Genomic DNA, 25,362 nt, shown 5'->3' with positions numbered 1-25,362 from the left:
CATTGTCCATGACGTCACGTTCGTTGTTAAGTACAATACGATAAGACATCATCCATTGTCCATGACGTCATGTTCATTGTTAAGTACAATACGATAAGACATCATCCATTGTCCATGACGTCACGTTTATTGTTAAGTACAATACGATAAGACATCATCCATTGTCCATGACGTCACGTTCATTGTTAAGTACAGTACGATATGACATCTTCCATTGCTCATGACGTCATGTTCATTGTTAAGTACAATACGATATGACATCAGCCATTGTCCATGACATCACAGCTTCATAACAATAGGCTAGATTCAAGGAAATTTCTCTGAAGGCTTAACATTTTATTGCTTTATTACTTTTAAACCGCCATTAGTCTTTACGAGAACAAGCAGCCATACACACACACACATGCATGTCTCTATATATAAATGCAATAAGTTTGAACGAACAGATAATGTGTAGATCCTCATAGCTTGTTGTTTGTTCTCTAAAAGTTAAGGGGGCAATTGTGTACACTCTGATTTTGCATATGTGTCTGTCTATGTCCAGCTGTGCCATTCAGCTTCGTGGCGTCTGGGGACGACCTGATCACTCTGATGACGACAGGAATAATCAACACCTCTGTGGCATGGGCTGTGGACGACACTGGAGTACCTCTCATTCCACCATCTTCCAACCTCTCCACCAACAACATATTCAAGTAAGCAACATTTGGATGTTGTTAGAAATTGAGACTACAGTTCAAATCCAAGATTGTTTCTTTGTTTGTCAGTACTATGACATATCACAGAACTACATCATTGGGCGATCATCTCCAATTCTGCTGACATGCAGCAATGTGAAGTAATACAGTTAGAACAAAGTCTTTGTCCTATGTATTTAGAGTGATATAGAGGACGAATATCATGTTCTTATGCTATGTCCGCAATTATATTATTCAGTTATATAAATAAAAACCTGAGTATGATTAGATTTATGAAATTACTTAAGTGAGAAATTGTTTGATCTGTTTAATGTTTCCAAATATATCTATCCAAAGACATATATCCATTTACGTCTTTGATCTATCACACTAAATTTGAGTGACTATATAATTTAGTATGTTCTTGACTCATCTGCTTAGGATGGGGGTGATGTCGTGTCTCTCTGATATGAGCAATCTGTGTTTTTTTGCACACTTAGCGTAACAGATTTAGAATTCCTAAAAAATAAACGTAAAAACCTTTTGAAGTCAATTCCTATGAAATACATCATTGTGAAAGATAGTAAATAAACTGAATTTGAGTGACGATATAATTTAGTTTGCTCTTGGGCCATCTGCGTGGGTTGGGGGGTAATGTCTTGTTTTGTCTTATTCTGATATGCGCAATGTGTGTTTTTCTCACACCTTACCAATATTATTTAACCAATAAGGTTTAGAATCCAATAAACACAAAAACATATTGAAGTTCATACTTATAACAACTTCAGACAACGAGTCGAAATCAGTGACATCGTTCGTCACAAAACAAAAAAGTGCCTTTTCTATTATCAGCCAATCAGCAAATGGTAGTCGATTTGTGGGTGTGGTCTAAACCCTTCGGTGTATGGAAACATAATGCAAAATAAGTTGGTTAGCCAATGAAATGCCAGGGAATCACGTTCAATCCGTTTACAGTGCAATGAAGCAGATGGACCCTGTGTCGGCTATTGGTGCTACTGGCGTGGTCAACATGGAGAAGCTCGCCAAGTGGTTCGAGCAGTCTCGGCTGGACCCAAATGACCCCGCCAACGCTGACCTCGTCTACCTGCTGGGAGTGAGTAGGGAGGAACCACACATACTTTTTGAGAAACAGCTTTGTTGAGATGGTGCATTTTGTGCTGTATTGTTTATCAGAAGAAATTAAGAATTTTACTGAAGGTAGGAATTTTCAAGAAATAGAGCGAGGAGAGTGTGTATGGTTATATTGTACGGGGCGGTCGGGTAGCCTAGTGGTTAAAGCGTTCGCTCGTCACGCAGAAGACCCGGGTTCGATTCCCGACATGGGTACAATGTGTGAAGCCCATTTCTGGTGTCCCCCGCCGTGATATTGCAGGAATATTGCTAAAAGTGGCGTAAAACCATACTCACTCACTCACTCACTCACTCACTCACTCGTTATATTGTACAATGTTTTGGTACAATGGAGCATAATTAGGAGTAATAAATCACAACAAAGGTATCTGAAAAGTTCTAAATATTTCCGTTTCCTAGATTCCAATTCAGGCAAATCCAGTCAACTGGATAAAAAATAGGGAAATCTTGTGTAAAAAAATAACTGCAGATAATCCTCCCAAATTCGTGCAACATGGCTATCTCTCTGATCTGTATACTCATTGCTCTGTAACTACAGAACCGCAGCGACCAGGGCGACCTGCAGATGAGAGACTTCTTCCGTCTGGAGCAGCTTCAGGAGGAGTTTGACCTGACATCGGACGAGGACATGGAGGGCAACAAGCGGTTTCGTCTCTTGCAGTACCGAGACAGCGAGGTGCACGAGTTCCGCAACTTCAAGATGGTGCCGGTCTATGAGAGAGAGATTCCCAGAGACGCTTTCACCGTGAGTAACAAGACCTTTCAACTCTGGTTGTAAGGAAGTTCAAGGTGCAGTATTATCTCTGTGATATGGAGTAATGTCATGCTTGTGAACAATGGTAAACATCTCTGCTGGATGTGGGAGTTAGTGCTGATGGCTGCTGCAGTATTTCAGTTGTATCTCAGGGTGTCATCCTACTGTAGGAGGAGGGCTGTAGACATTCACTTCCTTGGTGATACACATGGCTGCAATATTTCAGTTGTATCACAGCGTGTCATCCTACTGTAGGAGGAGGGCTGTAGACATTCCTTTCCTTGGTAATACACATGGCTGCAGTATTTCAGTTGTATCACAGCGTGTCATCCTACTGTAGGAGGAGGGCTGTAGATATTTACCACCTTGGTGATACACATGGGAATCGTCCTGACAGACCAGGAGTCATATTCTAGGTTACTGGGATTCAAACTCATGACCAGCTGATTGTGTCAGCTAAGGGACTTAGTTGAAGTGCCATCTTGGCCCCCTACCTCTGTACAGGAACGAGAACTGGACTTTTAATTGTGTTACAAGACTTACATCAATGATTCCTGCTGCAAAAGAGGATGTGTATGTTTCATCTTTAAGTGGCATCTTAGAAGCTTGAGTATCAATGATGATAGATTCGACTTAAGATTTCTCTAGAATGCACATGCTTTATGAAAGGACTGGCATCTCTACTGAATCATATCATTGAAAGGGACCCGTGAAGATCCGGGGTAGAATAAGTCTTCAGCAACCCATGTTTGCTGTAAAAAGCGACTATGCTTGTCGTAAGAGGCGACTAACAGGATCGGGTGGTCAGGCTCACTGACTTGGTTGATGCATGTCATCGTATCGCAATTGCGTGGATCGATGTTCAGGATATCAATCACTGAATTGCCTGGGCCAGACTCCATTATTTACAGACCGCAGTCATGTGGCTGGAATATTGCTGAGTGCAGCGTTAGACAACAAACAAACAAAGCTTTGAAGGGATAAAGAAGTTGAAGTCCATGAGTCAACTCTGTCTTCATTGACTTCCCAGTTTGAATGTGTACAATGTAGTTAGATGTCCCAGCTGATAACTGTAAGGTCCTCGCAACTGATGCCGTGTCCTCCTTGTCCTGTAGGAGTACGAGAAAAAACAGAGGGAAGAGGACCGCAGTAAGAAGAAGGAGGACATCGAGTCACATCGAGCTGCCGTCAACAAGTTCATGCAGAGGGTAAGCAGGAGAAACAGCTCCCCTAACTGGGCTTCATCTAGACTTGCTCAATGGCTGATATTCTGCCCATGTCTACAGGAAATGTCAGTCAAACTAAAAGGTCATATTCATATTCATATTTGTAACTAATGTTATAGTTTTGTGGATGTGACTGTATGTCACTGATAACAGAACCAATAAAACGACAGGGCTTCAATGTTGCACTGAATGCAGTGTTAAAATATATTGTTTAAACACCTCTGAATATATTTAAAATAAAGACTTGATGAACTTCTAGATTCATATAAAAAAAGGAAGAAATTTCGAATTTGGCTGCCAAGGGCTCTTAGTTTGGAATCCTTGATAATTTCCTGTCTAAACAATCACAATACATGTATGTAAGCATTTTAGTAAAACGAAAAACCCTCCAAGGCTGAATTTAACTTTAACACTGGAAATATCAGTCTGTTTCTATCAGTACAGAATGGATGGTATTGGTGAGTTCATTATCATGTTGCACAGGAGAATTGCAGGTATCTCAACATTATTTAACATGGGGAACATAGTTTGGACAGTAAGTGTATCGATACAGAACAAATGTTGATCTGGTATTGGACATTGACCATGCTGTCAACAAACGGAACCTGGAGTATCAGGTGACAGGGGAACTGTATCAAGCTTGCCTGTATTCCATTCTGTGCTGGGTGGAAGTAAGGACCTACCCTCATCCCATCTATCATGTCTGTGACCGTCTCCGTGGTCTAATGGTAGAGCGTCTGCCCAGAGAGTGGAAGGTCAGGGGTTCGATCCCCCCGTCATACCAAAAAACGTTAAAAGATGGTACTTGTTGTTACCCTGTCCCGCGCTCGGCATTAAGGGGCTAAAACAAGGACTGGTCGGCTCGGAGTCAGTATACTGTGTCTGAGTGGGGTATTCATGTTAAACTGCGGCATGGTATCTCAGTGTGCTAGCACTATAAATCGGTCCGGACTAGTACAAGCAGCCACACACACACACATACACGTGCATGCACGTCACTATATAAGTGCAATAATCTTGGATGTGACGTTAAACCCCATTTCACCTCATCTATCATGTCTGTGCAGGTTCGGGAGCAGGTGATGCAGAGGTTCCGTATGGCGGCACACTCCAAGAGACTGGAGGACATGGTGGTGGAGGATGTGGTGCCGAACATTGGGTGAGGATACCGTACACAGCACTGGCTGCCATACCAGCTGTGTCATGTCTTACAGAGGGGATATCTTCTTCTAGTCTTGTCTTGACATGGTAATAAGTGCCAACTATTCACACAGACCTGAAAACAGGCTTGAGACTTTAGGTCCCTCCAAGGGCGGATCCAGCATTTTTAAAAGGGAGGAGTTCAAAATATCAAAATCCTCTCTCATTCAATGTTACTGCCTACAACATACTACATTTGGTTTCCAAAAGGGGGGGAATCAGGACCCCCTGAACCCCACCTCTGAATCCTCGTATGCCCTCCTTGCAAAGGATTTTACCTTGAAAATGGATAATGTGTCTTGAAAAGGAATGGTTCATGAGCGGTTCATTTTCTGGGACAAGCAAATTGCTGAATTCTGTTAAAACTTCAAAGAAAACTATATTTCTACACAAGTATAGTCACTCAATATAGTCAGATCTGCAGTTTCCTTAGAGTAGAGGGGCGGTCGGGTAGCCTAGTGGTTAAAGCGTTCGCTTGTCACGCCGAACACCCAGGTTCGATTCCAGACATGGGCACATTGTGTGAAGCCCATTTCTGGTGTCCCCCGCCGTGATATTGCTGGAATATTGCTAAAAGCGGCATGAAACCATACTCACTCACTCACTCACTCACTCACTCACTCACTCACTCCTCCTCCTCCTCCTCCTCCTCCTCCTCCTCCTCCTCCTCCTCCTTAGAGTAGAATATGCCCATTTCTGTAACAAGTTTATTGTTGGGGCTCAAGGCATACCATGCTAATGGCATGATGGTGTCAAATGGGACATGATTTTATTTAGCCAATGAGCATGGGGAAATATTTGTTAGCATGGCCTTTATTTTCGGGGAGGGAGCCTTGAAAAGTCATTGAATTTTGTGACTGTAATACTGTAGGAACCCTCATACCGTGTAAGACAGGGAGACAGTACCTTCTTGTAATGTGCGTAATCGTAAACTGCAAATAGTCTTCATCATTCAATGTGTATTTCACATGAATCAAATTCATAGGACTCGAGTTTTCTGATGGTTCTTTTATCATCACTTGTTAAAGAATCCAGGTATATGGTTGGTCCTTTGGTGCCTTGTTTAAACCTATAGCCATCCTGTATTGATGACTTGAAGTCATAACGTTTGATGTGACATCACTTACTGCGCATGTCACAATTGACATTGTTCACACTTTAAGTAACTATGCTGAAAATCTGATAGATGGATCTAATTTTCTCGGACAAATATTTCACCAGAAATAAGGCTTGTTACTTGGTAACTTGTAATGATAAATTTGTACATGTGTCACTAGCGGGGTGTACAGGATTTTACAAGGTAAATGTTTGTGTTCACCCTCGTTGCATACAAGCCCATTCAGCTCACAAAACCCTATACACCCACTGATGTCACTTGGCACATCAAACTTGACATCTAGTTGTTTTAAAGAAAATACATCCATCACCTGTTCTTGCTTTCAGCTCATTATTTATAAGTTTATCCCGTATAACGGAGCCGAGGCGGCCATTGAAGCCAGTGAGGAAGGAGAGGAAGAAGGCAACAGCACAGGCGGTGTCGGGCGGGGAGGTGAACATCCTTATCAACATCATCAGGGCATCATACATACCAATCAGGAAAACCAAGGGGTAGGCATTCATAGAGCTACAAATCTATATGTGTGACTTAATGGGTACAATGTTTGCTATCATAACTCCATGTCAGAATGATGAGATCTGATTAGTCAGTCCACTTGATCTTTATGAAATACTTTGTATCCTGCATTGGTGGTGAATATTTCTCGACCTGGGAATAAATCTCTTATACCCCGCCATGAGCAAGTCAGGCTGCACATGGATTTCTGAAAGGCAGAAGAAATCCCTTATACCCTGCTTCAAAGCAAAAAGCTGCATGCTTTTTCCGAGTCAGTGGAAGTCACATGACCTTGCACAAGCTAACCTCAGCTCATTCGAAAAGCTGTCTTCTATCAATTTGGAATTTGTTTGAATTCCTTTACAATGTAATATTAAAACATGTTGGTAAGATAAATTTGTTGTAGCAGGATCACAAGGGGTACATGAGGTTTTAAGCGTCCAGCGTTAGGTTTTATACCACGAGCCAGCATAAAACCCCATGTACCCCTCGTGATCCTGCTACAGCTTATACTGCGATTCATGATCAGTTATAGAAATTAGGGGCTTCCTGGGGACAATGAGTTTGTGCGGTTGTGCTTTAGTATTTGACTCTTGGTACGGGGACATGGGCAGTTGGCCCAGTCGTCTAAGGGGCCGCTGTTCACTGTTTGTCCATTGGCCATGGAAGAATCTGATGATCGTGACTTGTAATACCCGTTGCCTTGATTATGTTTGTCATCACCATAACCGTGCTAGTTAACATCTAACGTAAGCGTCTAACATAAACGTCTAAGACATGCATCACGTTGGGCTTTCCTCCCACATCAAACTGACATGCCATGATATAACTGTTCAAAACAGTGTTAAACGGACTCACTCACTTCCTGACTCGAGGGACCTGCTTAACCTTTTATGTTCAACATTAGGGTTATGACAATGTCACAAGATACACTTGACTTTGATTCTTAATGTTGGAGCTGGATCTGTGTTCATGTTCATCCATCTTTGCTGTGTTGGTGCCAGGGAACTATTGATGTCATATGTGGTCATGTGACTATCCATATATGGATGAACTGTGGAAGTGATGGGGACCCAAATACCCAAGTACCTATGGTACAGAGTTTAGATCTACAGTTGCAACATTAAAATGACTATACTACTCAAAAGAAGTTAATGACAGATTAACTATGGTAATATGAAAGAAAGGGATTACAGAAGATTAACTATAGTACCGGTAATATGAAAGAATGAGTTCACGGCAGATTAACTATAGTAATATGAAAGAATGTTGTCACGGCAGATTAACTATAGTAATATGAAAGAATGAGGTCACGGCAGATTACCTATAGTAATAGGAAACAAAAGGGTGTTCTTTGACTTCTTTTGAGTAGTATATATCAAAGGGTAACATGTTTAATACTAAATGAAAGTGTTTGCCTTTGATGTGCCATTTTTGAATGCTTGCCCACATAGAGTGAGATACAGTTATCTCCCCTTACAGGCCTGCCACTGGTGCTGCCACATCAAGAGACCCGGAGAGAACTTTAGTCAAGAACATCACCGGAGAAGTAAGTTGTCCAGTTGTCCGAGACCTCGCATGATAAAGAAAGCAGACCATTCGACATTTTTCATGTTGCATAGTTTACATTGAACTGCTTAATAGGGGACTAGGATCGGGTAAATTGGCAGACCTAACGTTTATGACTCAAGTCAGTCAAATCCGTTTTGTAAGTCTGGTAAAGTAAATATTAGTACAGCCTTAGAAACTGTTGTTGTTGTTTTTTAGACTAGTCCAGAGGACCAGTGTGAACCTTGTTTCACTAGTTGAGTGTTTGTAGCTAGTCCTGCTTGAACAAGACACAAATTTACTATGTTTACATTTTATGCCAGTTTTATTCAGTTCCAATTTGTAGCAAAATTGAAGCTTTGAGAACTGGTAATAGTCAATGGGGACTGCCATCAATGGATGTTTACTTGTCACTAATTTTAGAACAGATTTCTAAGGCTGTACTAATATTCATGTCAACAGACTAATGGGATTGGAATTATTCCTTTTATTATGTCAGACAGTGAAAATGGGCACGGTTTGAATCACAGAGTCTGTATTAAGCTATTAAGTTTTGAGAATGATCAATTTGAAATCTGTTTTATTTGTGTTCAACTATGTCGCATTAAGAACCTTAACATGTTTTGAATTTGACATTGTAGGAAATATTGAAAAATGGAATATTATGAAATGTAAGAGAATGTTGATATGAATGGCACAGCATGTAACTGTGAGGGAATATCCTTGCTACCTACTTGTGCTCCTTTCAGACGTTGGTGCGGCCGTATGTGGAGGTGATGTTTCAGAGGGAGACGGTCAGAAGCAGCATCGGAGATGGCCCCAACCCCAGCTTCAATGAGGAACTGTCCCTAGATCTCAAGTAATATACTCTCTGTGTGTAGCACCTGTATTTAGTAGACCCAGTGAAGTACGTGGGCTTGTTGCTTTCATACTAGTGTGGCAATTTCATCACAACAAAAGGCCACATCTAATACTGGATAATTATTTCTTTGTGAGAGTATTAATGAAAGTTGCCAGTCTTTCATTGATCTTTTTACATCTAAAATACATCACATACTGTATCATTCTTACAAAGAGACTTTAAGATTGGGATTGTTAATATGTTTGATATAAAAAGACACTCGACTGAGATGCTATGCATCATCCAAAGTCATTCGACTTTTTTAGTTTGTAAACAATAATAATCAGTATCATAAGTACAGCTAACCAGCTTCAGTGGCAGAGATTAGTGATGTCATTTGATTGTGACATCATCATAACTGATGATGTCACAATGGTCTGCAAAGCATCATGATGCAATTTCATTGTAGCAATATCTCCTAGTATAGAAGATGTCGCTTGATCTCACCCAAGCAATGGCTCCTGTGGAAGCCAGTTTGGGCAGATAAGTTGGTTGCAGTGTATCATGAATTTTGACTCCCATTGTTATGATGCCGATTCCCTGTCAGTTTGTTCTGGTACATTGCAGGAAATGATTGAGTACAGTACTGATGACAGCATGGAGCTGGTCTAAGAATCAGTGTTAGGGGAGACAACTCTGTGGTTCATGTCTGTGTTATGTTGTAGGGCTCCTAACGAAGACTTCAGCACAAACAGCCTCCAGCAGATCACAGACTGCCTCTACCTCAACCTATTTGATGAAAACATCGTCGACATCCTTGAGGTAGGACCATTGCTGCCATCGCTTTCATATTCACATGAGACTCTTGTTTTAGGAACAAAACTTTAACACTCCTTCAAATCCACCCGAATATCCTGCCATCAAATATTTGTCCTGAATTTATCTTAAATTCTCTTTTAGGATGGATCTACCATTGCTGTTATGTTAGACTGAATCAAATGTCATGTGGCATCGTGCCATGTTAGGAGGTGAAGGATAAGGTTTTATATCTGCACACGATGTGCACACGACATACATAATTATGTAGAATTTTCATGTATGATACAAAGAATATTCTAAGAGGACAAATTTGATATTTTCAATTTTTCATTTTTGTCAGCACCATACCCGTACTCGTGGGTTTCACTGAAGTGGTAAATGTCTGAGACCTGCATCACTTCGGGCTTTCCTCCCACATTAAGACGTGATATGACTGGAATACTGTTAAAAGCGGCATTAAACCCAACTCACTCACTCACTCACCTTGACTTTCACAGATTCCGGGTTTGAATCGGTCTTCAGCAACCCATACTTGTCATAAGAGGCGACTAACAGGATCGGGTGGTCAGACTGGGTGACTTTGTTCATGTCATAGTATCCCACATCGATGCTCATGATATCAATCACTGGATTGTCTGGACCAGACTCGATTTCTTTACAGACCACCGTCAAATAGCTGGAATATTGCTGAGCACGGCGTTAAACAACAAATAAACAAAACCAGCCTTTGAAGACCTGTTGAGGATGCCGTCTTGGTGTCTATCATAGTTAAGGTTATAACCCAAGATGGTCTCCATTGCAGACATATGCAATTGTAATATGCAAATTATTAATGTGTAAATATTTCCCCATTTAATTGTGCCCATGTCTTAGCTCATGTCCCTTACTCAAGAATTCCTCATAGGGATTCCAAGACAGTGAAGAGGACTTCTGTTGAAAATCAGAAGATTTAGTAATATTGTGATTGCAGCCAAAACACAGGAATTTGGCAATGATGTAATAGAGGTAGTATTCTTAGAATTCTTAACAATGATAACCATTGTTCCTAGGATTGTGAGTTCGAATCCTGGTTCACCCCAGGTATATTTCTAGGTTTGTCAGCACCATACCAGTGCTCATGGGATTCACAAAAGTGGTAAACTTCTGCGAACTGCATCACTCCCACATCAAGCTGACTTGTCTTGACATTTTACTGGAACATTGTTAAGAGCGGCATTAAAACCAACTCACCCACTCAATCATGTCCCTGACTACAGAATACCCCATGGGCATTCCAAGGCAGTTCCTAGTACCTCATGCTTGTATGATCGTCTAATAAGGATGAGGTGGTTACAGTGTGGGACCTGTGTATTGTGCATCAATGATTCTGTCAACCACCTGTTTGCTCAGCCCAAAGTTGAGTCAGCACAGGCTGCAGTGAGTGGAATACTGCCAACTCCAGTGTGAAGCAGCATTCCTCCATGTATGTGTGCCAGTAGTTGTATGGAATGTGTGGCTGTGTTGCAGGATGACCGGCAGAGGGAGAGTAACATACACCAGAGGATAGAGAAGAAATGGTTGGGGTGCCTGAAGATACCCTTCTCCACACTCTACCACAAAGGCAAAGTGAGTAGTCCGAGGCATTCAATATGTCTTGTCACTGCGGTAAATGTTTCTTGTTTTGTTTGGAAGAAGTATTCTGCTCTAAAGTCACTTGAATAGAATGAGAGAGTAAAAATACAGTCATATCCCGATTTGAACAAACTCCAGGGAACTCTCCCTTGGGTATTCAGGTGGCAGTAGGTTCCCTCTTATATAGGTTCCCTCTTCTCGTCACATGGGAATTAGGTGTTCAGGCTCCGACTCTGTTAAATGAGTGTCATCGTACATGCTTCCTCGTCGGGATTCTGGGTTAAAATAGGTCCGCAACAACCTATGCTGGTCATAATGGGTGACTTAATGGATGGGGTCGTCAGATTCGTTGACGTGGTTAAAGGCGTGTCAATGTACCCCGACGATATGGATTGTTGCTCCCAATATCAATCACTGGATCGTCTGGTTCAGATACGATTATGTTCAGGCCGTCATCATATGACTGGACTATTGTGAGGCGTTAAACAACAAACACACCACTTAGGTCTAGCCAGATAATGCTAATAACATTCATTCTTATAACATGGTGATTTTTTGTTCATTTCAGATTGATGGTACATTCCGTCTGAACACACCGCCTGTGTTGCTAGGTTACACGTACGACTTGTCTCAGGGTCGAGGACCTGACTCGGAGGTAGAGGAGAGCATCGGTCGCGGCGAGGGCAACACATACCTCAGTCTCTTCATCACCATAGAGCCACCTCTTAACCCCCCGGAACTCATGAAGGAAAAGGTGCTTTACTGTGATTTAGATTTGTGGAAACTGATAAGGACAATGCATGATAAGGACGCTTTTGGACTCACTAGAATAGACAATTTTCAAAGATGGGTAAAGTTTGAAAAGTTGCTGCGAAAGTAATTTGAAATGTTGACTGACAAAATGTTTGATTTCTTTCATCTCTTTTAAGAGCAGAACAAATGTAGAAATGTGGCTTAAGTATGTGAAAGGAGGATTCTTCATACTTCTAAATCTAACCCTGACCTAAGAAAAGACCCAAGAGGAAATTATCACATGTATGCAGTATGCTGCATCACTTTTTTTCTAAGACTTAAAAAAAATAAAAGAATTGGTTCTCAGGAAAAGACTTTTGAAATAATAGTTAGGGCGGGTGTGTGTTTTTTTTGCGTGTTTTTTTTTATGCTTGTTCAAAATACATGTACAAATGTATTATGTAACCAAATTAACAGCTGTCCATCAACCTGGGAAAGAGCCTCCCTACATAAACAAGCATACAGACTCCTATTGCCAGCATTACCATACCATAACACATGATACGCAGTAAAGCTGTGCGCATGTAAACTGTGTACATTTTTGGACCGCATTGTTTTTAGGTATTAAGATTATTTTGGTATTTATTTTTTCAATGGAAATAAAAATGAAAAGTGCTGCAGACTTTGTGATCGTGCGGGTGGTGCCTGAGAACCGAGACCATTTTTTTGTTTTTTAACCTAATAACACTTTTTCAACATAAAAGATTTCAATGCGATTATCTTAAGTTAAGAAATGTTCTTAAAATACACATTGTAGAAGATAACAAGATATGGAAATAGATATTCACTATATGCCGTAGTGAACCAGTGTGGCTATGAGAAGTGTTGACAACCGTTCTGTGGTCATGTGACAGTTTTCAACCAATGAGGATGAGAAGCTGATGGTGCATGGGGAGACGTGGCAGGAAGAGCTGAACAAGAAGTTCCCTCGGCGGGAGTTCAAGACCACCGTGGTCGACGTCAACGGGAAGTCGGTGTTCATCACACGATACTTCAAGTCTCTCAAGCCACCAGATGATATCATGGGCAGGGAACTCGGCCCGGAGAAGACAGCGGTATGTTCTGGGGCTGACAGAGTAGTCTCCCTTGATGTGTAGCCTGGCAAACTGCATCCTTGGGTGTGACACCTCCAGCTTCCCGGTATCATCACTGGCATCAGTGTGCAAGTAGCATTACAAGAATCTTGAAATTTCCCCTCAAACCCCAAATGTTGAGACATTTATGTTATTTTGGCAATGTTATTATTGTGAAATGTGAGGATCTTTATGACTGATTTACTATTTCCCAGAGAAATTTCCTTTTGTTTATTTTATCGAATTGATTCAAGATTGCAGACTAACAGAAAGGCACCCAACTTCCCCCTTACATTCTTACTATACCAATTACATGTACGTTGAAATAAAATATAGATATAAATCGACAAACAAAGACTGTATGGGGAGCTCCGTGAATGGGCTATCATTGGGAATGGGCTATCTTTGTGAAAAGCTTGGTAACCAGGCACTGATTGAAAGTAGGTACGAAAGTCAGTGGGTTGTTGTCAGAACTAATAAGATTTAGGGGTCCCTAGATTCAAATACTAAGCAGCAAACCTCAAGGACCCCAGGAGCAAAGTTAATTTCAAATACTGCCAGTGACTCAAATGATCTGTCCTGACTACTAGGGCTGGGACGAGTCCAAATTTACTACTCGGGTACCCCCCACCCCTATTTCCCTACCCTGCCCGGATACCCACTGTAGGCCACATGAGATGTCTCAAAATGTCCGAATGGGAACTTTTTTAGCATAGCCCTTGCAAAACGTATTTAGATACCTGTATTAAACAAACTGGTCATGCATACACTGAAGTTGACTTAAGTTATATCTTTATTCAACCATATGAAAAATCAGAAGGAATGGGTGCATAGTCAGAAAGAAAAGCGAACATTAATGACTTGTAGTGTAACCATAGAGTTCCAGATAATTTTAGTCATTAGACAATATGTCACGTGACTAACCACGGGACCGGGTAGTCCTGTGGGTACCCGGGTCCTACTCAGTACCCACCCAGGTACCCGAGTTACCCGTCCCAGCCATACTGACTACCTCTAGGGCTGGTACTATGAGTAATAGAAGAGTCACTCAAATCTGTTGATTCTACTTCCAAATTCAGCCAATTCGAGTTATTTCTCTGACTATATTATTTAATTTAATGATATAATTCATCTGTAATTTTGCATAACAACCTGTATTTTTATACATTCATGGCCATTGAATTCATGGCTCAGAATCAACTGCAATAACAGTCGCTCATGTCATCATAATGGTTTTATCAGAGATAAATCTGGAGGCCATGACTAGAAGATCATGGCTTCTAAGGGTTGATGCATGTCATAGTATCCCAATTGCTTGGATCGATGCTCATGATATCATTTTTGGGATTGTCTGGTCCAGACTCGATTATTTACATCATATAGCTGGAATATTGCTGAGTGCGGCAAAACAACAAACAAACAAATCTAAGGGACACACATCTGCACAACTCCTTCTGGCGCCGTGAACACAAGGTCAAGTGTTTATTGCTGAAACTGTATGAGCCTTGTATGTGAAGTGTTTTATCATGTACTCCAGGAGCTGACGGCCAGGTTCGTGTCTCTCATCCCCTCCGTGTCTGACTCAGTCGTCTTCCCAGGGTTGTGTGACATCTGGAGCACCTCAGACGTAAGTCTTAGTACCAACACTCGCATAGTAAATCGTCGTTATGATGCAGCGTTAGAAATTGGCACTAGTCCTGTAGTCCTTGCCAAACTGCCTAATAGTTAAGGTATCATAAGGACTAGTAGAAATTGGCCCTTTTTAAGGGTTTTGCTATATGTAATCTTTATAATAAGGACTAGTTGACTAAAATTGTTTGTTTTATAACGCTATGATGACACTCATATCTCCAATAGTAGTTGATCAGAAGGCATTGATCACTTAATAATGAGGCCTATCTCTTGCACCATGTTTCCACACCACACAGTGGCATGCTAAAGGTGCTACACCATTATTACCCCTGTCATTGGATCAGTGTGCACTCTATTTCTTTCTCAGCTCCCTAGGCAGTATACAACCAAAGCTTCCTGTGAGGCGCTAGAAGGTTATCAGTCAAATTACCTTATCATCCTACAGGGTTCCCATACACTGTGGATGAGGCATAATTCGGACAAAGTCATTTGCCAAAGGAAACGTGCTATGTGTGCTTCCGTGTGTGGCATATGTACCTCTAGATATGTGTCATCACAAAATATGTGTAGGAATGACTTGCCACATTGCAGCATGTTCTTTTAACGCCTCAGTTGCATGTGTATACTCCTCAGGAAGCTGAGGAGACGGTTGGGTAGCCTAGTGGTTAAAGTGTTCGCTCATCATGCTAAAGACCTGGGTTCGATTCCTGACATGGGTACAATGTTTGAAGCCCATTTCTGGTGTTTCCTGCCGTGATTGCTGGAATATTGATAAAAGCGGCGTAAAACCAAACTCACTCACTCACTCACTCACTGACTCACTCACTCACTCACTCAGGAAGCTGAGAATACAATTTGGAATGCACACCTATCTGTTGAATGGAATAATAATGTCATGCACTTCATACCAAGCAGGGTGAGGTGAGGTGATATGGGGTTTAACGTCGCGTCCAAGATTATTGCACTTATATAGCGACGTGCATGTACGTGTGTGTGTTTGTGTGGCTGCTTGTACTAGTCCGGACTGATGCCGATTTATCGTGCTAGCTCACTGAGATACCATGCTGCAGTTTAACATGAACACCCCACTCAGACACAGTATACTGACTCCGAGCCGACCAGTCCTTGTTTTAGCCCCTTAATGCCGAGCGCCAGACAGGGTAACAACAAGTATCATCTTTTAACGTCTTTTGGTATGACGTGGTCGGGGGTCGAACCCCAGACCTTCCGCTCTCAGGGCGGACGCTCTACCACTAGACCACAGAGGCGGTTACCAAGCAGGGTCTTGAGCTTTATTAGTGGCCTACTATTATTCCCTGCTGCGAAGGAATAGTGCTGTCTGCCTTCTGTCCGTCTGTCATTCCGTCTATCACATGTTTCACAAGTAACAGATTAGCCATGGAAGTGTGTTTTTTGCTTTCTGGGATTTGTTATTTTTTTGCCAATCAATGAACCATTTGTAATTCCTCACTCAATCAAGTGATCGACTGCTTTATTTTATGTTTTTTTTATGTTTTCTTTTGTATTTTTTACCCGAATAAAAACAAATGAAAATAATATGTCCAATGGTAACCACTGCTGCCAGTGATCTCCTCATAGTAACATCATCTTACTGAGATGGCTAAAGGTACCAGTCAGCTAGCAGCATATTAATCAATTATTTTTTTATGATGGGTAAGTGTCATTTGCTCCTTTGAAACAAGTCACAGGCAGCTGGTGTAGAACTTACTATTGGCGGGGAATATGGAGTATTTCATGTTTGTTGCCATTAGGATCAAGTCTTCGTTTTCAGGCAGCTGGTGTAGAACTTACTTTTGGTGGGGAATATGGAGTATTTCATGTTTGTTGCCATCAGGATCAGGTCTTCGTTTTCAGGCAGCTGGTGTAGAACTTACTTTTGGTGGGGAATATGGAGTATTTCATGTTTGTTGCCATCAGGATCAGGTCTTTGTTTTCAGGCAGCTGGTGTAGAACTTACTATTGGTGGGGAATATGGAGTATTTCATGTTTGTTGCCATCAGGATCAGGTCTTCGTTTTCAGGCAGCTGGTGTAGAACTAACTATTGGTGGGGAATATGGAGTATTTCATGTTTGTTGCCATTAGGATCAGGTCTTCGTTTTCAGGCAGCTGGTGTAGAACTTACTATTGGTGGGGAATATGGAGTGTTTCATGTTTGTTGCCATTAGGATCAGGTCTTCGTTTTCAGGCAGCTGGTGTAGAACTTACTATTGGTGGGGAATATGGAGTATTTCATGTTTGTTGCCATTAGGATCAGGTCTTCGTTTTCAGGCAGCTGGTGTAGAACTTACTATTGGCGGGGAATATGGAGTATTTTATGTTTGTCGCCATTTGGATAAGGCCTTCGTTTTCAGGCAGCTGGTGTAGAACTTACTATTGGAGGGGAATATGGAATATTTCATGTTTGTTGCCATTAGGATCAGGTCTTCGTTTTCAGGCAGCTGGTGTAGAACTTACTATTGGTGGGGAATATGGAGTATTTCATGTTTGTTGCCATTAGGATCAGGTCTTCGTTTTCAGGCAGCTGGTGTAGAACTTACTATTGGTGGGGAATATAGAGTATTTCATGTTTGTTGCCATTAGGATAAGGCCTTTGTTTTCAGGCAGCTGGTGTAGAACTTACTATTGGTGGGGAATATGGAGTATTTCATGTTTGTTGCCATTAGGATCAGGTCTTCGTTTTCAGGCAGCTGGTGTAGAACTTACTATTGGTGGGGAATATAGAGTATTTCATGTTTGTTGCCATTAGGATCAGGTCTTCATTTTCAGGCAGCTGGTGTAGAACTTACTATTGGTGGGGAATATGGAGTATTTCATGTTTGTTGCCATTAGGATCAGGTCTTCGTTTTCAGGCAGCTGGTGTAGAACTTACTATTGGTGGGGAATATGGAGTATTTCATGTTTGTTGCCATTAGGATCAGGTCTTCGTTTTCAGGCAGCTGGTGTAGAACTTACTATTGGTGGGGAATATGGAGTATTTCATGTTTGTTGCCATTAGGATCAGGTCTTCGTTTTCAGGCAGCTGGTGTAGAACTTACTATTGGCGGGGAATATGGAGTATTTCATGTTTGTTGCCTTTAGGATCAGGTCTTCATTTTCAGGCAGCTGGTGTAGAACTTACTATTGGCGGGGAATATGGAGTATTTCATGTTTGTTGCCATTAGGATCAGGTCTTCGTTTTCAGGCAGCTGGTGTAGAACTTACTATTGGTGGGGAATATGGAGTATTTCATGTTTGTTGCCATTAGGATCAGGTCTTCATTTTCAGGCAGCTGAGTGATACGCAAACACGTCAACATCTATAAGACTTAAAAAATAAAAGAATTGGTTCTCAGGCAATGACACTTGAAAATAAAGTGCAGATGGATGGTGTTTCTTTTGTTTGGTGTTTTTTGTTGCTTGTTCAAACTAGTACCGGTATATAACCAAATAGACAGTTGTGTAACATCAACCTGGGAAAGGGCCTACCTACATGAACAAGCATACAAACTCCAATTGCTGCCATGACCATAGATGCAAGATGCGCAGTAAAGAAGTGTACATGTGAAAGGAAGTAACTGCTTCCTATTTTGGATCGCATTGTTTTTAAGTATTAGTATTTTAATGGAATTAAAAATGAAACGTGCAGCAGACTTTATGATGATCCGGGCAGTGCCTGAGAACCAAGATTGTTATTTTTTTAGTCTAATTCATCTATATGTGTCGAGCACTGTGAAAGTTGGGTGTCTTCTTGATATTTCAGCAATTCCTGCAGATGTTGGCAGGAGATGAAGAGGAACATGCTGTGTTGTTGGTCAACTTTTTCCTGGGGCTTGGAAAGAAGGCATATCTTCTGATTGGTAAGTGCGTCACAGAGGCTCTCATTGAGTCGCTCTCACTGATACTGTCTTGCAATAGATGTACCAGATGATGAGAGGCTTGACCTGGCGACCTCAGCCATCAGTTCCAGCAGGGTCAGGATGTCTATCTCGTAAGCCCATGTAGTACTAAGGGTGGGAAAAGAAAAATAGCCTGCTCAAATCGCAATACACAGCGACATCAAGTGTAAGATAATGGGTGGAACTCCCAGGAAACTTATCAAGCTCCTCACAGCGATAGTCCGTTCGGGGAGCTCTCTGTACTATTGCTGCCACCAGTCAAAACTCCCCACTGTGATAGGTGGACCCAACCATGCTTGGAGTTGAACTCGCAACTGAATGACCGTTATGTTTACAAACAAGTGACGACTGTCGTGACGCCGAATACTCTTACCACTGCTAAATTACTTTTCTTTGTTTGTCAATTTGAATTTCTATTTCATTAAAACTATCATGTAATTGATATAGTAAGAATGTAAAGTTGGTTGATTTTTCGTTAGTCTGCAATCTCCAACCAATCTGATTATACAAACAACAAAGTAAATTCATCTGGAAAGCATGCTCAGTCGTAAACCTTTTCAAAATGAAATATGATGGCATTCCCAAAGACATAAACAAAAGTATCAACGTTACTACATTTGCGGTTAGAGGGCAAATTTCAAGATTCTTGTAATGGCCGCGCCCACACTGGTAGCAGCGATGTTACTGAGAGTGTAACGAAGGTGTCGCACGCTGGGAAGGAGCTTGGAAACTTATAGCTAAAGGGAGGCAACTTGTGTCTCAGTACTGTTAAAAATCATTTTATTCGGAAATAATACAGATCTGAGTATCTCTTGTAAACCTATGTAGGCATTCATCAAACCATTTTCAGAATGTTAATATTCATCCCGCAGAAAACATAAAGAGCCCAAATTTGGAATTTTATTGTGCCTATTGTTAAGCTTTGGAAAGGAGATTTTTTGTTCAACAGCTTTGAATACAATATAGAAATATCCCAAAAGCTCAGAAATTTCCAAATTTTGAACAAATAAAATAATCCCTATTTGCCTCCTGTAAACACTTACAGACGTCTTATAATCCCGGGTGAGGCTTTGGACCACACTCAGTCACCACAGTAAAGGATGGTTTCTACTGATGGTTGGTGGTAATGTGATCTTTGTTTGTGACAGGCACAGCCATCCCTGAAGGGCCGACGGCCTACGTGCTGACAGAGGAAGAAAGTGACTTCTGGATATGGAACGCTGGGACAGGAGAACACTTCGTCTACCGCGACAACTACTGTCCTCTGCAGTCAGTCAGCTGTGTCATTAATGGAGAAAACGTGAGTGGGGTGGTGTTTTTAGCTGGTACTGCATGATCAGAAGATGAAAGCAAGTCCGATGGGTATATATAATGGGTAGGCTTCTCAGCAAGCTAAAGCTAACAAATAAAAACTTAGACTGTTTAGGTCTACAGATAAATATGCAGATATTATAATTGGTGTATGTACTAGTTTCTCTGTTTACACACAAACATGTTGCTGGCCATGTCTGTTGATGATCGGGTCAAATTAATCATTGGAGGATCTGGACAAAATACTGAGATCATTGTCATCATTATGAAAATGGTAGACGAAGATTTCGAAAGTCTAACAGGGATGTAGTTGAGCCATGTGACAACTTTTGGCAACTTTGGAGATATAAATTGCGAAAATATTTAGCGAGGACACTAGCGGGATCACTTTCCATTTCTGTGCTTATAAATCTCCGTAGCTTGGGGTCCTTTTCGTTTTGTTGGTGTGGACATTTGACTGCATTTCATACTGTTATGACAAGACCAGGAGGAATTTAAACTGACATGACGTCTCATAAACTAGAGTAGCTCTGATGGCAGTTACTCTGGTGGGCATTCTGATTGTTTGCTGAGAAAGGAAAGGTCTCCAGCACTCTATTGCTTGTCATAGAGGTGACCAAATTGCTTTGTGGTCAGCCTCTGTGACTTTGCTGAAAGATATGTGTAGGCAATTGTCATTTTGTATGCAGTTATGCCATTGTGTAACTAAAAACAAGTTTCAGTTAAAACAATTGACTGTTGTCCCTGTCCGACTGACTTATCACTGACCTTTTGACATAATATTAATGTATATTAATGTGCACATTACAGGGAAACTTGCAACTTCTAGTACCATATGTCAGAGATGAAAATAGGTTTTTCAAACTTAATAATGACATATGATAAAGAGGTTATCACATGTGTGTCTTAAGTTTGTATATATCCTGTATTATGGATAATAGTTGTATGTAGCGAGCCTTGGTTGAACCATGAAACAATGCAAGTCTCGTTCTGTAGGGTATTGATGCTGGTGCCTTTTGAATGCTCGTGATGTTCAATTTCTATCAAGAATTCTGTTTCAATGTACTCAAAGATCATGTACAGCCATTCATGTTCATCTAGTAATCCAGTTTGAACATTCTCTGAGACTACATGTATACGGATGCTGATTTGTCCCACAGATCTGGGCCAACATCCACCAGTACGAGAAGCCAGCACAGCTCACCTTTAACCTCAGTGACACTGCAACGTGGCGTCCTTTCTTCGGGCGCGGATTCCCCAGCCCTGGTCTCAGTAGTATACAGGTATGGAGACGACTTTCTTACGTCGTGTTTGTAGAGCTGGTAGAGTTTGTGGGTCGGAATAGGTCCCTTGTTCATTATGCAGGTTGTAACAGCCTGTCAGGAGTCTAGAGCTACAGTCCAAGGTGGGTACCCCAAGGATGAAAATGGTTGCTCATGCTATCAACCACCCTGTGAGTGGAAGAGGTAGAAATAGGTCTCCAGCACTCTATTCCTTGTTATAGAGGTGACTAAATTGGATTGTGGTCAGCCTCGGTGACTTTGCTGAAAGCCTGTCCAAGTTTCTCCAAAGTGATTAGGTGGTTAATGTCCAAAATCTGCATTATTTTGGGATTTCCTCCAATATAAGTACATAAGGCTGACACACTGTGATGTGTAACTGAAATTCTGTTCAGTGTGGTGTTAAATCCATCTAACTAGCTCACTCACTCACCTGCCTAACAACCGAACAACCACCCACCCAGTCACCCAGTCACTCACGACTGTGGTCTGGTGTTAGAGCGTCTGCCCATAGAGTGGGAGGTCGGGGTCACACCATACCAAAAGACGTTAAAAAGATGGTACTTGTTGTTACCTCTCTCTCTCTCTCACTCACTCACTCACTCACTCTGCCTTGTTCTTGGTGCTCTCTCTCTGCCTTGTTCTTGGTGCTCTCTCTCTCTCTCCCTCTCTCTCTCTCTCACACACGCACACACACACACACACCTGTATAAGGTGCAATAACCTTTAACGCGATGTTACATCCCATTTCACCTCACCTCACTTGCTTATATCCCACCTGTGTGTTAACAGCCAGAGGCGCTGGTGTATATGGGAACCAACAAGAACTATGTGATGGACCTCCAGGAGAAGATTGAACAGATGTTGAAGAACAAGATGATGGAGTGGAGAAGTCGCTACATCACTCGGTGGAACCGCCACTGTACACAGATCATGAGGAAACTCCTGCCAGTGTAAGTCTTGTTTTTACCTAGAATATCAAATGTCACTTTCCTCCTTGATGAAGTGTGAGGAAACCATCCTTTCCTGATATTGTTTTTAAATTGTCAGTTTTATAGTGTAGCCTAGACATATTCTTAATCAATCCAGAAATTAATGTTTCTTGTTATCTTGTTACATCCTATATCAGGTAATCGACACAGACACCTTGAATGATGTGTATAAAAAAAGACATTTATAAATATTGATATGCCTGCAGCCTCACATAAAAAAAATGAAATTGTGGCCTGATCAAGTTGTTTATCTCTACTTTCAGTCTGGAGGAGAACTGTGGCAAGTCTATCGGCCAGCAACACCTGGCAGAGCTGGAGAACTCTTTCAGCTCATATAAGGTGAGACATTGCTACCAGTCGGTACTGTCAGAAGATGGTTGTTAGGGGATTGTAACTGTCTTCCTGGTGCATAAGGTGTGTTGAGATTGGTAGGGCAGGAAGGGACCATAGCATTCACACACCTATAGGTGATGGTCAAGATCTGTTATAATATCCATGCTTCGATGGGCAGCCAGTGTAAAGACTGATGTAATTGACGCCATCATGCCACATCTGCTAACCAAAACCTGCAGACAGGTTTGTGGAGTAGACTTTGATCGATGTTGATGAGCAACCCATTACAATACTCAAGCCTGGATAGATCAGACACCTCACCTGTGTTTGTGGCCGGCACAAGCCTGCATCTCTTTGAGTTTGCTTCAGAAATACTGTATCATCAGTCCAACTTCCTCAAACTTCAGTGAGTGGGTGAGTGAGTTGGGTTTAACGCCGCTTTTAACAGTATTCCAGTTATATCACGGCGTGTCAGCTTAATGTGGGAGGAAAGCCCGAAGTGATGCAGGTCTCAGATGTTTACCATTTCGGTGAAACCCACAAGCACGGGTATGGTGCTGACAAACCTAGAAACATAATCTGGACGAACCGGGATTCGAACCCACAATCATAGGTTTCTTGCGTGCCCAAGGGACGCAACTCTGCACAGCGAATTGCAGCGCCTTAGACGACTTGGTCACCCGTGCCCCCTCAAACTTCAGGGGTTGTGGGGTAGCCTAGTGGGTAAGTATTCCCTTGTCCCGCCGAAGACCCATGTTCGATTCCCCACACGGGTACTATTTCTGGTGTCCCCAAGATGTGATATTGCTAGAATATTGCTAAAGGCAGAGTAAAACCTCTCTCTCTCTCACTCACTCTCTCATTCACTCACTCACTCGCTCACTTTTGCATTCCATCTCCACTGTTTCTGACTTCTTTCAGGTGTCTGGCTTCCCCATGAACATGCCTTTTGTGGATCTGGAGACCATTGTTGAATCTGTGTTCTCCACTGGCGTCCATGCCCAGGAAACCAGCGAGGTAGAGTTCGCACTGGCAGTCTACGTCCACCCCTACTCCAACTCCGTCCTGTCCATATGGGTGTACGTCGCATCGCTCATACGCGACCGATAGTGCCATATGTTTCTCACCCATGTATATAGGAAAGACATTCCACGAACTGTGCCTAGATGGGAATACTGTTGTCAGGGGAGTACGAGGTACGACACTGTTCCCGCTGGCAAGTCACCCAGGACTACTTGTGAAAACAGCTGGCTTTTAATTAGCATATATACACATATGAGAGAGATCTGTGAAGAGATATAGGTACGCATGTTGAAAAGGTTACATTGAGTTGATACACAGTGTTGTTCTAATATTACTGAAAATTAATCGCGTAAGGCTAAAAAAAATAAGTCTTGGTTCTCAGGCACCGTCCACATCATCATAAAGTCCACCACATGTTTCCTTTTTATTTCAATTTAAAAGAAACACACGAACCCAGCAGTGAAATGCTGCAATACTTCAGAACACGATTTCGCTGAAATTATTGTATACAATATTTGGTTTCATACTTGCTTGAAGAACAAACAAAAAAAACACTCTGCCCCCTGCACTTCATTTTTCAAAAGCCATTGCCAGAGAACCATTCTTTTATTTTTTTAAGCCTAATGGTGATATATGTTGTGTATTTTACACCTATCTGGAGCTCTGAACATGTCTAAATATGAAACTGCCGAATTTTATGAAATGTTGACTTCCCGGGGGCTTACATTTTCACATTGCTACCAAAACTTTCAAGTCATTACCAAGTTTATATTTGATAACTGGTTTACTGAATTCTGACATATCAGTTTGGTTTCAAACTTGGTCAACAATGAACTGTAAGCAACAGGTCTTTATGTAGAAAAAGGTCAGAAGTTTGTATTTTAATTGCAGGATTTTCTTAACATCAGCTCACATGAGCAGAAGAAACTCTTGAAACCCTTTTTAATCTGTTTTTTCTGTTCTGGAATTATCTGGTACACGATCTTTCTCCATTTAAAAAATAATGTTGAAACATGTACACCATAATTTCAAAGGGTGAGTTACAAAAAGGCTTTTATTGTTTTTAAGACACATTCTGATATTGCTTCCGTAAGTATTATGTCAAAGATGGATGGATTATTATCAGTATGTCGAAGCTACACAAGACCCTGGAGCAACAGTATTCCTGTTGGGGAACAATGTTTATCTACAGCATCCGTCCATTGCAAGATTGTTAGATGATCTATTTTGTAATATATTAAAACAAGCATGTCCACATATGCTTGAATTATTTATATAAAATATTGATAAACTACATGGACCTTGTTCTTAATGGCAACAGGAAACACCCCAAGTACAATCACCAAGCATTGTCACATGGCCTGATTACTGTAGCGTGTGAACGATGGCAACAGGAAACACCCCACGTACAATCACCAAGCATTGTCACATGGCCTGATTACTGTAGCGTGTGAACGATGGCAACAGGAAACACCCCACGTACAATCACCAAGCATTGTCACATGACCTGATTACTGTAGCGTGTGAACGATGGCAACAGGAAACACCCCACGTACAATCACCAAGCATTGTCACATGACCTGATTACTG

General features: G+C 41.6%; 1 protein-coding gene across 9 annotated transcripts in view; it reads left to right on the top strand.

Annotated features, from left to right (window-relative positions):
* Positions 1-25,066, top strand: part of LOC124116724 (coiled-coil and C2 domain-containing protein 2A-like) — a 50,592-nt gene extending 25,526 nt beyond the window's left edge. For all 9 annotated transcript variants that reach the window (XM_048400333.1, XM_048400335.1, XM_048400334.1 and 6 more), the window contains 19 exons: positions 545-695; positions 1,653-1,791; positions 2,368-2,574; positions 3,699-3,791; positions 4,877-4,968; positions 6,453-6,617; positions 8,104-8,170; positions 8,919-9,028; positions 9,736-9,832; positions 11,336-11,434; positions 12,009-12,194; positions 13,087-13,287; positions 14,843-14,932; positions 18,698-18,794; positions 19,982-20,133; positions 21,305-21,427; positions 22,217-22,377; positions 22,680-22,755; positions 23,671-25,066. In XM_048400333.1, coding sequence (XP_048256290.1) covers positions 545-695; positions 1,653-1,791; positions 2,368-2,574; positions 3,699-3,791; positions 4,877-4,968; positions 6,453-6,617; positions 8,104-8,170; positions 8,919-9,028; positions 9,736-9,832; positions 11,336-11,434; positions 12,009-12,194; positions 13,087-13,287; positions 14,843-14,932; positions 18,698-18,794; positions 19,982-20,133; positions 21,305-21,427; positions 22,217-22,377; positions 22,680-22,755; positions 23,671-23,859 — 2,495 coding nt within the window. In that variant the 3' untranslated portion in view covers positions 23,860-25,066. The remainder of the gene's footprint in view (positions 1-544; positions 696-1,652; positions 1,792-2,367; positions 2,575-3,698; positions 3,792-4,876; positions 4,969-6,452; positions 6,618-8,103; positions 8,171-8,918; positions 9,029-9,735; positions 9,833-11,335; positions 11,435-12,008; positions 12,195-13,086; positions 13,288-14,842; positions 14,933-18,697; positions 18,795-19,981; positions 20,134-21,304; positions 21,428-22,216; positions 22,378-22,679; positions 22,756-23,670) is intronic.
* Positions 25,067-25,362: the final 296 nt, after the last annotated feature.

The sequence above is a fragment of the Haliotis rufescens genome, unplaced genomic scaffold, assembly GCF_023055435.1.
Source record: "Haliotis rufescens isolate VD_foot unplaced genomic scaffold, xgHalRufe1.0.p SCAF_2, whole genome shotgun sequence".
NCBI classification, from domain to species: Eukaryota; Metazoa; Mollusca; class Gastropoda; order Lepetellida; family Haliotidae; genus Haliotis; species Haliotis rufescens.
Note: the sequence above shows the minus strand (reverse complement) of the source record. Positions and strands in the feature narration are given on the sequence as shown.